This window comes from Chinchilla lanigera, unplaced genomic scaffold (genome assembly GCF_000276665.1).
Source record: "Chinchilla lanigera isolate Chin_1 unplaced genomic scaffold, ChiLan1.0 scaffold00160, whole genome shotgun sequence".
NCBI lineage: Eukaryota > Metazoa > Chordata > Mammalia > Rodentia > Chinchillidae > Chinchilla > Chinchilla lanigera.
This window is the reverse complement of record NW_004955561.1, coordinates 1195404-1208114: the sequence shown is the minus strand read 5'-3', so window position 1 is coordinate 1208114 and position 12711 is coordinate 1195404. Positions and strand designations below refer to the sequence as shown.

Sequence of the window (12711 nt, the reverse complement as noted above, 5' to 3'; positions counted from 1 at the left end):
ACACCCCAGCCTCTTGCTTGAACATTCTTTTTTATCCTCATCACTGAAGAGATCATGCTGTGAACTAGAATTCTAGACACCAGAAAACTTCAAGAACCTCAGTATCTAATGTTAAGGCCATACCTTTAAACAGCCACTTGAGGAGCAGCACGGAGCAGGGGGAGCTTAGCTAAAGGCTGGGAGAACCCCCACTACACTAGTGTGTGTGCCAGCTGGGAGGCAACATGGCAGGAAGCTTATTTCTGAGTGGGCCATGTAACCTGGGGACGGAAAGTGCATCTCCACTGTCTTAAGGGACCTCATTCTCTTGCGATGAAGGGAAGAAAGCACGAGCTGCTCCAGGAGAGGGTGGAAACCCCTGCAGGGGGCATGAGGTGGTGAAGAGGCATCAGTCAGAACCCAGTGTTTTATACTGTTCACGTCTGCCTTCTGGAGTCTGGAATTCCCAGGGTTTCTTGCTCATGTACCTTCTGGGCCGTGCTCCTGTGCAGCTCTGCTGTGGCACCAGCCCTGCCCTCCCTTGTGCAGCTGTGAGATCCTCTCACAGGGGACACACAGCCTCTTTTCAAGCACTGAGGGCTTTTTTGTCCCCCCATCATACCCCAGAACCGGGGGCTGAACACACGGCCCTTGCACTGAGTTGTATCCCCAGCCCTTTCGAGTCAAAGTCTCATTAAATTGCTCAGCTGGCTAACCTGTCTCAGGCTTCCAGAGTGCTGGGATTACAGATGTGTGCCACCATGTCCAGCTGGTTATTCAGCTTTGAAACCCTCTTCTTGCTCCCCGTTCTCTTCCAAAACTCTTATCATCTTTATCCTTTTGGAAACTGAGTCAGACAGCCCTGGGCCCACCAGGAAAAGAATAAGGGATGTGGCCAAGTTCCCAAGTGAGGCACTGAACTCATCAGGAAGGCAGAAGAACTTGCCCCACCACAGTCTCTCTTCTTGTTTCTTGAGACAGGATTTTGCTTTGTAGTCCAGCCTGGCCTTGTATTTGCTGTGTGTCTAGGATGGCCTCAAACTCTCGATCCTCTAGTCTCAGCCCCCCGAGTGTCAGGATTATAGGCATGTATCGCCACGCCTGGCTCAAACCCATCATTTCTTCCCCTTAGTTCTAAATGCTTTCTAGTTAGCCGATTAGGAATGGCCTCCATTCTGCACACAGAGTAGCATCTGGTAGGATATGCCAATCTAGTAATCAACTTTGCATAGAGAACAAAAGCAATGACTAGGAGTTGAAGCTCAGTGGTAGAATGTTTGCTTAACATGTGTAGGGCCCTGGTACCAAAAAAAGGACAGAAAATTTGTTTGAGACAGTGTCTCACTATTTAGCCCTGGGTGGCCTTGAACTCTTGGCAATCCTTCTGCCTCAGTCTCTCAGCTGTTGAGATTAGAGGCATGTACCACCATACCCGGCCAAATTTTTTAAATATGTAAGTAAAAGCAGCTATCCTTGCTGTCCACCTGTTAAGGGAGGAAACAGAACCATGAGTAGGAGCCAGGCATAGTGATGGACACCTGTAATCCTAACACCTGGGAGGCTGACGCAGGAGGATCTTAAGTTTGAGCGGGGCTTGGAAAACATAGCAAATTCAAGGTCAGGCTGGACTATGTGGCAAGACAACAAAATAAAAAAATAAATAAATAAATAAACAAACCCTAACCCAGGTGTGGTGGTACATCTAGTAATCCTAGTATTCTAGGAGGTTGAAGCAGGAGGACTGTAAGTTCAAGTCAAGCCTGGGCAACTCGGTGACTTACAGAAATCCTTTTAGAAAACAAAAAAATAAAAAACAAAGAAGGGGTGGGGACATGGCTCAGTGTGAAGACCCTGACTTCAATCTCCAGTAAAACATACACCACACACACACATCCATACATACAAACTGTCCCAGTGGTCAACTGTCTAAAAGCCAGATCCAAGTGTTGGGGGAGAACTGCATGGCAGGGTGTCTGACCCTTCAGCGCTTTACTGGCTTTAACTCTCTGCATCGATCCACGCTGACTCTTCTGTCACACCAGTCACATGGGACAGAGTCTGCAGGCAGCGGAAGCAGCGCTGTGAAAACAGCTCCCTTGCTTAACTCAGGACAGCAAGGTACCCTGCGGTGGCACTGGTAACAACGCTCCCTGCACAGGTTATAGAGACCTGTCGAGTGACAGCTGAGGACCAGGTCCCCCTCAGCTCAGGAGGAAGCTGTTCTCTTGGCCATTCTAACCTCCCTTGGAGTGAATTCTCCACGACTTGAACTCCAGGGAACTCCAGGGACCTCTTGTGCACCTTTCTCCCCAGGAGCCCACCCGGTAAGCCAGGAGCTGCAGCCCGGGGAAGCACCTTCCACTGAGCACCTACAGCACTTACACTCAGGCAGACAGGATGGCCCTGAGGCAAGTTTGCTGCCCCAGAGGCCCCGACAGAACAAGGTAGAGACAGAAAGCACACAGTGGTGCATTTCCTATGCAACTGCTGTGGGCAGCAGGTAGCAGTGAGTCACTGCTGATGACTGGGGCAAGCTAAGAGGCATGAAATGGCACTGCGCCACCTGGCGTGAGGCAGAAGAAAGGAGTAATGGCACAGCCCCTGTGAACATTCGAAAGCGTCACCACCTCCTCAGACTAAGCCTTTGTAGCAATCCAGGGCCATTCCTCTGAAATCTGCTGGCCCAGGCCCACCTAACACTTAAGTGCTGATCTTCTGTCCAGACTAAGCTCCAGAAATCTGGAGCTGTTTGCTGTGGCATTTTTCCAACGGAGTTCAGCAGTGTTCCTTACTCATGTTCCACAGAAACAGGAGGAACACTGCATGGGACAAAGATGCTGCTACAAGACGTCTCAGAGCCCGAGCTCTGCCCATGTCCTCAGATCTGGGTGTGCTTTTAAATGTGGTCAGTGGTAATGAGGAAAATTTAAGATGCCGTTTATCCGTTTGTCTTATCTTTCTTTCTTTCTCTCTTTCTTTCTTTCTTGTTTTTTTTTTTTTTTTTTTTGCAGTATTGGGGATTGAACCCAGGGCCTTCAAACTGAGGCACATCCCCAGTCCTTTTATTTTTCACTGGGAGACAGGATCTTGCTAAGACACTACCTTGTGTAGGCAGGGCTTGAACTTGTGATCCTCTTGCCTCAACCCTATGCTGGGCCAGTGTTTCTCATTCTTAGGTGACAGGGAATGCTTTCTATAAATTTATTCTCACACTGCTTTGGGAAACACAGGTGGTCATCCTCTGCTCTTATGTGTATCCTCTTCCTAGCCAGAAGCCTCCTGGGTCTCATTCCTGCATGCCCCACACTCTCTGGTGCTATACTGCCTGCTTGCAGCACCCCCCACCTTCCCATCGTCATGCTCCCTGGAGGCCACCAGTCTGTCAGGCCACACTACTGCTCCCTTTCCTGAATTCTCCTGATACTACTCACCGCATGCGACTCTCAGCTGCAGTATGGTGTTGGAGATGGGTTCAAATCACTGCCCTGTTCAGTGTAAAGTAAACTTGGGAGAATTATTCAACCACTGTGAGGCTGCCCTTTTACACCAAAAGACAGCAAGACAGGCAAAATGAGGCCTTATTAGGGAGCAGCTGACAGCAGCCACTAGAAGGAAAGCTCCATGCAGGGAAGAAGTGTTTGTTTTACAGGATGACACATCTCATGGCCTGAAAGGCACCTAAATCAAGTATATGCTCAATAAAACAAACACTAGGCTCACTAGGCATGGTGGTACAGGCCTGTAATCTCAGCACTCGGAAGGCTGAGGTAGGAGGATCGCCATGAGTTCGAGACCAGCCTGGGCTACAGTAAAGTCAATTCAAAGCCAGCCTGAACTACCTAACAAGATCCTGTCTCAAAAATACAAACTCAAATAAAGAAACAGTTAAGCATATGATCAAAATAATGAACAAACATCAGTGTAGCATCTTACTTGATTTAACCCACTCTGTACACTTTGACACAGGTATCATTATTATTCCCATCTGACAGAAGAAACTGAAGCCTTGTGCAGGAAGGAAGAACCACAGCAAGGATCAGATCCCAGAGCCAGCTCCAGAAGACAGGGCAGGGTCCTTTCACAGCAGTATCACTTTTCTACCTGAAGTCACCCTTGAATCTAAACAGGTCTGTTTCTCTAGCCTACTTCCCACAGTACCACCTCTCCCACAGCCCCCAAACTTTGACTAGCAGAGAACAAACCTATGCTTTGCTGGAGTCAGATATCCCAGAAGAGGGCCTTGGTGTGCAAGACGCGGGGGCCTTACCTTGCCTTTAAATAGGATCACTGGGCAGACAAAGCGTCCTCTGCACCTGGCCATCTTGCTGCGGTTGATAAGGTCCTGCAGCCTGCTCACCTGTACGGTGCTCTGAAACCTAATACACGGAAGAGGCAGGTCAGTCCAGCTTCTCAGGGGCACTCTGAATATGTGTGTCTGTCCATTTGGTCCCCTACCAGGTCTGTGTACAGGTGGGAAGAAGCTCAGCGGACATTCAGGAAATGCGGCAACTCCTAAATTTTCAATCACTGATACTAGGCTTCTCAGGAACACTGAAAGTGATAACTGTAGGAATTAAAATCTAAGTCACCCTAATTTTAGAGCCTTTACAGAGGGAAATAAAAAAAAGGAAACTAAACTGAAGACACTGCATGAGAAAAAAAGAAACACACATAAGAAACTGGATACTGACTGTACCTGCAGTGTTCAGCAGCTCATTCCCAGAGTAACACCTGGTGTCCTGGGCACCTCAGGAAACCACAGGGCTACTTCTGTGATCTTAATTTAGGGAGTGGAATGCGATGAAGGCTCCTGGTCTACACAGGTCTAGGACATCCCAACCATCTACAGTCCCATGGGGCACGGTATGCCAGCAGCACAGGCAAAAGCGGAGCTGCCCATGACTGTGACCTCCAGGGGTGAACACGCTGGGCTGGGTGAGGAGCACCTCCAATGTAAAAGGGGCAGGGTTAGAAACGAGCTCCCACCCACACCAAAGTGCAGTTCCTCAAACCTGAGTCTGCTCACCCTCTCAACCCCTGAGCTGGCAGACCTGCCTGCAGCATCAGAACCAAGGGGCAAGAAAGCTGGAGGAGGCTGCCCTGCCACGTGGGCAATAGTGCACAAGGGAGGCAGACGCTCACACTTCCTCCTCAGAGCCCAGCACTTATGCCACAGGGTGGCAGATGGCCCGCCCCTCCTAAGGATCCTCCCTCTCCATGGACACATGCGCCCAAACTCTGCTGCATGAGTTAAGCCACACATCTGGGAGCCTTTGTATTGAGTTACATCCCCAGCCTCCTACCCCAACCCTTTGAATTTTTTTCCCCCAATCTTTTTAAATTTTTGAATCAGAGTCTTCCTAAGTTGCCCAAACTGGGCTTGAACTTGTGATCTTCCTGCCTCCCCGAGTGCTGGTAATACAGGTGCCATCAAGCCTGGCTGAATATTTTTCTTCTTGAAGGAAAGGAAAGAATGGCCAACCTGAAGAGGTGCTGAGTCTCAAAGCAGTTGCTGCTAAGAATCCAGATCTCCCCCACTGCTAAATCCCAGCCCTACTCAGTTCCTCTACAGAGTTAAAAAGGCACCTCAGTTGAGTGGTGTGGTACACACCTGTGATAGCAACACCTGGAAGGCTGAGGCAGGAGGATCACAGTGAGTTTGAGGCCAGCCTGGGCTATACAGTGAGCTCAAACTCACTCTTTGAACTACATAGCGAGACCCTGTCACAAAAAACTAACACTAAATAAATAAAAAGGGCTGGGGAGGTACCTGAGTGTCAGGTTCAATCTCCATCCCAGACTTGAATCCATCCCTTCAGCAAACTCCTCAAAACCAATGTGTTAATGGCTGTGGTGGTAAGCCTGTAATCCCAGTACTGGGGAGGTTGGGGCAGGAAGATCTCAAATTTAATGCCAGCCTGGGCTACACAGGGAGGTCAAGGCCTACATAGAGTTCCTGTCACAAAACAAATAAATCAAACAACCCCAGTGTCAAGGGCACTACTGTCAGCACATCCCTCCGAAGTCTCCAGAGAGAGACTTCTACTATGAAGACACTCCTGCTCTTGCCTGGCCAGGAAGTGGTCTATGTGCCTGGTTCCCTTACTCAAGCACCAGTTTAGTTTTTTTGGTACCAGGAATTGAACTCAGGACCTTGCACTTGGCAGGCAGGCGCTGTGCTGCTGAGCTATATCCATGGCCCACCGGTTCAGTTTCTGTTCTCTCTCTACTTCCCATTTGCCTTACTTCTTGCCCTTAGGATCTTTTTATTGCAGTGCTAAGCAGTGAGCTGCATCTGCATGTGACACTCATATCTGAATGAGAAATGGAGGCTAACATATTTCTGTCTGCAAGATATGCACTGAAAAACTTTGTCAGGATGCTATCAGGTGGTGATTTTCTTTTGACTTTTATTTAATTATCTGACTGGACTTTATTTTTTATGAATATAATTTACATACAAAAACCATTTTCAAATACCAAAGAAAATATTGTCATATAACTCCCAAAGGGAATCTTTCCAAGACCAACACCACACTTCCCAAACTAGACTGGTTGTTCCACGTACAAGCCTCCCAGCTTCCCATACTGTTACTGCTGCCTTATAGATACAGGATAGATACTGTGTACAAAGTATGACTTATGTCCACATTCTCTGTCAGTCATCATTAGGCCATTTCACAGTTGAAGCAAGTTTACGAAAATGCAATCACTAGCCCAAGGCCACAGGGCAGGTACGCAGGGGCTGTGCTAAGCCCTACCGGGCAGCCACTGCACCCAAGGTTTAACCATTACCCAGCAACCTCCCTGTGTTCCTCCTAATCCTGGCTCTTGCTCATTGACTGGTCTCCTTTATCTGTCAGACCTAAAGGTATAGACTTCACTTATCTGGCTTCTTATTGGTTACTGGGATCTACTGTACAATGGCAGCTCAATGAGTGCTTGCAAAATCCCCCTTACCAGTCAGGCTTCTATTACCAGACAGAGGGTGGAATTGGGGAAGTTAGTTAACAAAATCACACCACTTCCTGAATTCAGTTCTATCACAGTAAACTCAGTCTAGTTAGTGTCACAGTAATATGCAAGCCAAATTTATAAAGTAACTGAGATTGGTGGCATACGCCTACAATCCCAGCACTCTTGGAGGCTGAGACAGGAAGATCACAAGCTTAAGTTCAGTCTGGACAAGATAATGACTTAATAAGACCCTGTCTCAAAATAAAAAAATGCTAAGGGTATAGGTCCCTACAAAGGCCCTGGGTTCAATCACTAGCACAGGGGCAAAAAAAGAAAAGAAAAAAAAGCTGGGTGTGGTGGCGCACGCCTGTAATCCCAGCACTTGAGAGGCTGAGGCAGGAGGATCGTTGCAAGTTTGAGACCAGCCTGGGCTACAAAGTGAGCTCAAGGCTGGCTTGAACTGCATAGTGAGACTCTGTCTCAAAAAGATTCCCCCCCGCAAAAAAATTCACTTCAATTTGGTGGCAAGGCCTGGCAAGGGTGAATGCCTGTGATTCCTCCCAGGAATTTCTCCCAGGGAAGGGTGCTGTGGGATGTCCCTGGTCAGGACAGTAAGACCCTGCTAGGCAAGGCGGGGATGAGAAAGCTGGGGGAAGTTGAGAAGAGCAGAGCCAGGGGTCCTGGCTTCTCTCCCCACCTGCTTACTGCCACGGGGATCCTGGGCAGAGGCAAGCTGCTTCCATGGGCTTCACCTTCTTCTTGGTGTGTGTGTGCGGGGAGCTTACAGAAAGGTAGTGTAGGAAACCCTAACGCTTTTACACAGGAGGCAATCAACAAACAGTAGTTCCCTTCTCTTTAAGGGCTAGAAGTGCTGGGTATGATGGCACATGCCTGTAATTCCAGCACTTGGGAGGCTGAGGCAGGAGGATCGCCATGAGTTCAAAGCCAGCTTGGGCTACATAGTGAATTCAAGGCCACCCTGAACTACACAGCCAGTGAGACCCTGTCTCAAAACAAAACAAACAAAACAAAACAAAAAAGAGCTAGAATGAATCAGAGCCCAACTTGTTTCCTTATGAGAAAAGTATCTATCTGTGCAGCAGTCCAAACCCAGTGTGTGCATATGGGGCTCCTAAAGGGTGGTTCGGAGTCACCCAGGAGTTGGGGTGGGATGTGGAGTCAGGCCCACCTCAGATTCAGTGATAACGTGATCACCTGAAGTCGAGATGGAGAGCTGAGGTAGTACTAGAAAAGCTACTGGGACAGAGGGGAAAGCACCAGTCCGCAGTGATGAGAGTGCAAGGGGGAGCACAAAGCAGGAACAGCTCTCCTTCAAAAACTGTGGCTTAGAGGGCTACAGAGGGACCCTCTGGAAGGCAGGGTCAGGAGAGAGGCCATGCCAAGTAAGGGGCCATGACAAAGCCCGGTCTTTAGGCTTGGGTTCCCTAGAGAGGATGAGATGTGATTTCTGTGATCCTCACACAAGTCCTCAGGGAATGCACTTGATCTCTGGAGGCAGGCACTCTTACAGACTGAGAAACTAAGGATCACCCCTTAATGCCTCTGGGCAAGCTATTCCTCTGCATGTTAACCTCTGCTGGTGTAGTTCCAAAACTACAGCATCTAAGACATCTAGAGAACTCTGGGAATGTGGATTCTGGGAAGCCCAGCTCAGAAGGCCCCAGACAGGCCTGAGAATCTGCACTCTTATGCCTGCTCAGGGGATACTAACACAGCTACTGACACTGGCACATAATCCACAAGTCCACACAGCCTGACCCAATGACCAAGACCAAGACCCTAGAGAAAAGTTGGTTCTTCAGGAACTTCGGGAAGTTATTCACTCTGGCAATTCCAGCCGCAAAGGTTCTACCATGAGCTCTCCTCAGCCATCTACACTAGACAGGTGGAACCATATTTCCCAGTTCTGAATGTGCACTGCAATCCCACGGGCATCATCTAGGCTATGGTTCCAGTGCATTTGCACTAGAGTCTGCGTTTCTGGGGGTTTTTGGGCACACTGAGGGCCATGCTAAGCAATGAGGGCCTGCCCAACTATACAGCATGACTGCTGCCAGCGCCTCATAGCACCGCCCCCCCACGGGCCAAGATCACTCAGGAAAGGTGGTGGCAGCTCCTGGAGTCCCTCATGATCAAAGCAAGCTGTGAGAGCAGGGAAGATGCTCTGAGAGCAAGCCAGGAGCCACAATGCTGTGATTGGCTGTTTGTGTCAAAATGCTACCATTTACCAACTTCCTAGGCAACCTCTTCCAACCGGGAGCTTCCTGCCTGCTCTGGTAGCAACTGTTACTCACACACAATACTCAACCCTGGCAAGCTCTCCATATAGGGTAGCTCTCTTATTACTAACTCTCACAACAAATACATCAGGTCTGGCTTAGCACTGTTTATCATCAGGAACTGCACAGGCCACTTTTCTAGAATTTTAATTAGTCCTTACAAACACTAATTAAGACAAGGCAGGATTACTGATGAGAAAACCGACAACAAAGAGGTTAAATAATTTGCCCAGGGTTAGTTACACAGCTCCAAACAGGGGAGGCGGGGTGTAAACCCAAGCAGTCTGACTACACCTTAGACCTTCTTTGTCTGTTTTTTTGAGACAGATTCTCCCTATATAGTGCAGGCTGGCCTTGAATTCACTTTGGCCTCAAACTTGCTGAGATCCTCCTGCCTCAGCCTCCCAAGTGCTGGGATTACAGGCTTGTGCCAGCAAGCACAGATTTAGAATCTAGATTTTTAAGGGCTACATATGATAAATGTTCTCAAACCTGTCTTTTTTTTTGTCTCTTTGAAACACACTTTCACTATGCAGTTCAGGCTGGCCTTGAACTCACTTTGTAGCCCAAACTCCCCTTGAACTCTCAGTAATCCTCCTGCCTCAGCCTCCAAGGGCTGGATTACACGTGTGTACCACCACACCTGGGTCAAACCTGTTTTGACCTAGCATACCTCCCATCCACACTCTTAAAAAAAAAACAAAACAACAAGCCAGGTGTGGTGGCACATATCTCTAATCCCAGCACTTTGGAGTTTGAAGCTAGCCAAAACTACACACTGATAGCTAGGCAGGGCGTGCTAGTGCACGCGTATAATCCCAGCACTCCAGAGGCTGAGAATAGCTGAGTTTGAGACCAGCCTGGGCTACAATGTGAGTTCAAGGCCAGCCTGAATTGCACAGCCAGACACTGTCTCAAAAAAACAAACAAAAATGACAGTGAGTTGTTCAGGGGGGTGAGATCAGCTGTCATGGGACAATGAGCTAGAGCTACTACTCTAGAGAGTAGCAGCAAAAGAGAAACCAGGGCTGTGACTCCCAACTAACAGCTCATCCTACGCTGTCACTGCCAATCTAGCTTACTAAACCCTAAGGTAAATAAAGATGCCACTGAGTCCTTAACAATTGTGAAAAGTGAGTCTGCTCTGCCCAGACAGGCATAATGGTCCCATGCTACTCACATGTCCTTCTCCTTCTCAGAACTCTCGTACTCCAGGAACACGATGTGCCGAGGGTAGTGGCCACAGATGTCCCCATTCACATTCGGAATCACGCTGAAACAGTAGTCCCGGCCAAACAGCTCCAGACATCTCTTCTCAATGCGCTCAACCTGCATGGGGGAGGAGACAGGAACGGAGCAAGACTCTAGCGTTCCAAAGGTGAGAATTAAGCAGCTCGTGACTCAGAGAGGTCACTGGGAAGACATGTGCCTGTGTGATTATTAGTACTTGAGGCTGGGAAGAGACACGATTGTGGAGCCCAGCATCTCTAGGAGCATCAACACATGTGAGGGGTCCTGAGCCCCTCAACGCAGCATGTAAAACCCTGTGGTTAGCATTTGAGAGGATCACCACTTCTGTGAGCTTCAAATGAACCCACGACTCAACAAGTATGAAACTCTTGCTCTAGGTTACTGTACCCAGCACTAATCCACCATCAGCCCTTGGTGGCAGTTTCTTCCCTATTCTCCAGCTCTAGACTAGTACCTTAAAGCTCTACTCAGTGAAATCATTAGAAGCTGCACAGAGTCGGCTCTCACACACTCCTTACTTATAAAATACAAGGCATACCACCTCCCAATGGACTGTTTCATTCACAGTCCAAGAAAAGACCTGTAACATCTCAGGCAGTTTGCAAGAGATCAGCTGGCTCAGAGAGGCCTCAAGGGAGGCTATAAAGAAAATGACAACCCTAATCTCCCGGGGTATGTAAGATGGAAGAGGGTCCAGGAAAAAAAGGCCTTTTATAGCCACAAAAAAGACTTTCCTGAAGACAATTCATGGTGGTTTAAACTAGCTATCCTAAAATTTCAGAACACAAGAGCATTACTAAGAGGTCAGTTGCCTGTAACTCCAGCACTCAGGAGGCTGAGGGGGTTGGGTCACTCTGAGTTCAAAGGAAGCCTGAGCTACACAGTGAGTTCAAGGCCAGCCTGAACGACATAGCAAGAGCCTGTCTCAAAAAAAAAAAAAAAAAAGCCAATTAATATGGTTTAGCATTTCATCCATTTAATTTTCAGCAATTCGCTACAATTAAGATATCTTAGTAAAGACAGTCTCTCTTTTTGAGACTGGCTCTCACTATGTAGCCCAGCATGGCTGGAACTCGCTGCAATCCTGCCTCAGCCTCCTAAGTGCTGGTTAGGGGTGTGCGCCACCACGCCCGGTTTGAGGCCTCCTTTTAATAAAGGAACAGAAAGGGAGTGTGAGTAGTGTTCCTGCTCTATGGGGGAAGGAAATGGATGGACTTAAACCATGCTGAGACCTTAGGAGGAAACACGGTCTGTACCTTGGCTCCATGCTGCCCCACCACCTTCCGCCCCTTCGTTCTGACCTCGGACTTGGAGAAATCCTGCCTCTACTTTCACTTAGATTTGGGGGTTTTGCCCTGATACGACTCCCAGGTATCGGAATAACTTTCCTTAACTCTCTACCCTTTGCACCCCCAGCCTCTGACCCCTGACCTCCGAACCCGCTGTCTCAAATCAAAAGGTCCTTTTTCTTGGCTTGCTCTGACCCTACTTCCTCATTTTAGGGCTGTTCAGCCGCCTCCTCCACCTGTGAGTCCAGGTCCTGGAAAAGTCCCCTCTCCTGTTCCTAGCTGGTGAGTCTCACGTCTCCCTTCGGGGCCCCTGACTTCGGTCTTGCCTCTGGCAGTCCTCACGCCAGGCACCTCTGCTCTTCGCGCCGCAGCGCTCACCTTCGAGCCGCTCGCCCCGCCGCCGTCCTTGGCCCGGTACTGAGTCCGGGAGAACTCCTGCAGCAGCTCCCCGAGTCCCGGCTCCTGCGGCGGCGGGCTGCTCGAAGAAGCTGACGGCCCCGCTGAGGCGGCGGCGGCGGCCCGAGCGCCGGCCATGCCCAGCTCCACGTCTCTTCAGCGCGCCTCCGCCCGGGCCATGGCACCTGCTGCACCGACTCCGACTCTGGCACCTCCCGAGCTACCTCGGCCGCCGCCTCACTCTTCACTTCCGGCCCCGCCCCATCTTGCCGGATGTTTACTGCGGCCATAGCCAATCGGAGCGCGAGACCCGAGCGCCTGTCACTATTCCCCGCCCACCCCTGACGCGGAGCGGTCCAAGTGGTCTCTGGCGGGGGCCGCGGGGCTGGTTGGTGCCTGCGGCTCCGCCCATAGGGTTTCCCCGAGGATGCCGGGGTGAACCACTGAGCCTCCACGGGAGGGGGCGCAGCAAGAAGGAACCATTGGCGATTCCAGGGGATACTGAGTTAACCTTGGCCAGTCGGCTGCCATAGTAACGG

The 12711-nt window shown here is 49.6% G+C and overlaps 1 protein-coding gene across 2 annotated transcripts in view; it reads right to left on the bottom strand.

Annotated features, from left to right (window-relative positions):
* Mtmr14 (myotubularin related protein 14) overlaps positions 1-12426 on the bottom strand; it is a 42164-nt gene extending 29738 nt beyond the window's left edge. For both annotated transcript variants that reach the window (XM_005413017.2, XM_005413018.2), the window contains exons 1-3: positions 12155-12426; positions 10417-10565; positions 4247-4355 (exon numbers count right to left, since the gene is read on the bottom strand). In XM_005413017.2, coding sequence (XP_005413074.1) covers positions 4247-4355; positions 10417-10565; positions 12155-12310 — 414 coding nt within the window. In that variant the 5' untranslated portion in view covers positions 12311-12426. The remainder of the gene's footprint in view (positions 1-4246; positions 4356-10416; positions 10566-12154) is intronic.
* Between the last annotated feature and the right edge of the window lie 285 nt (positions 12427-12711).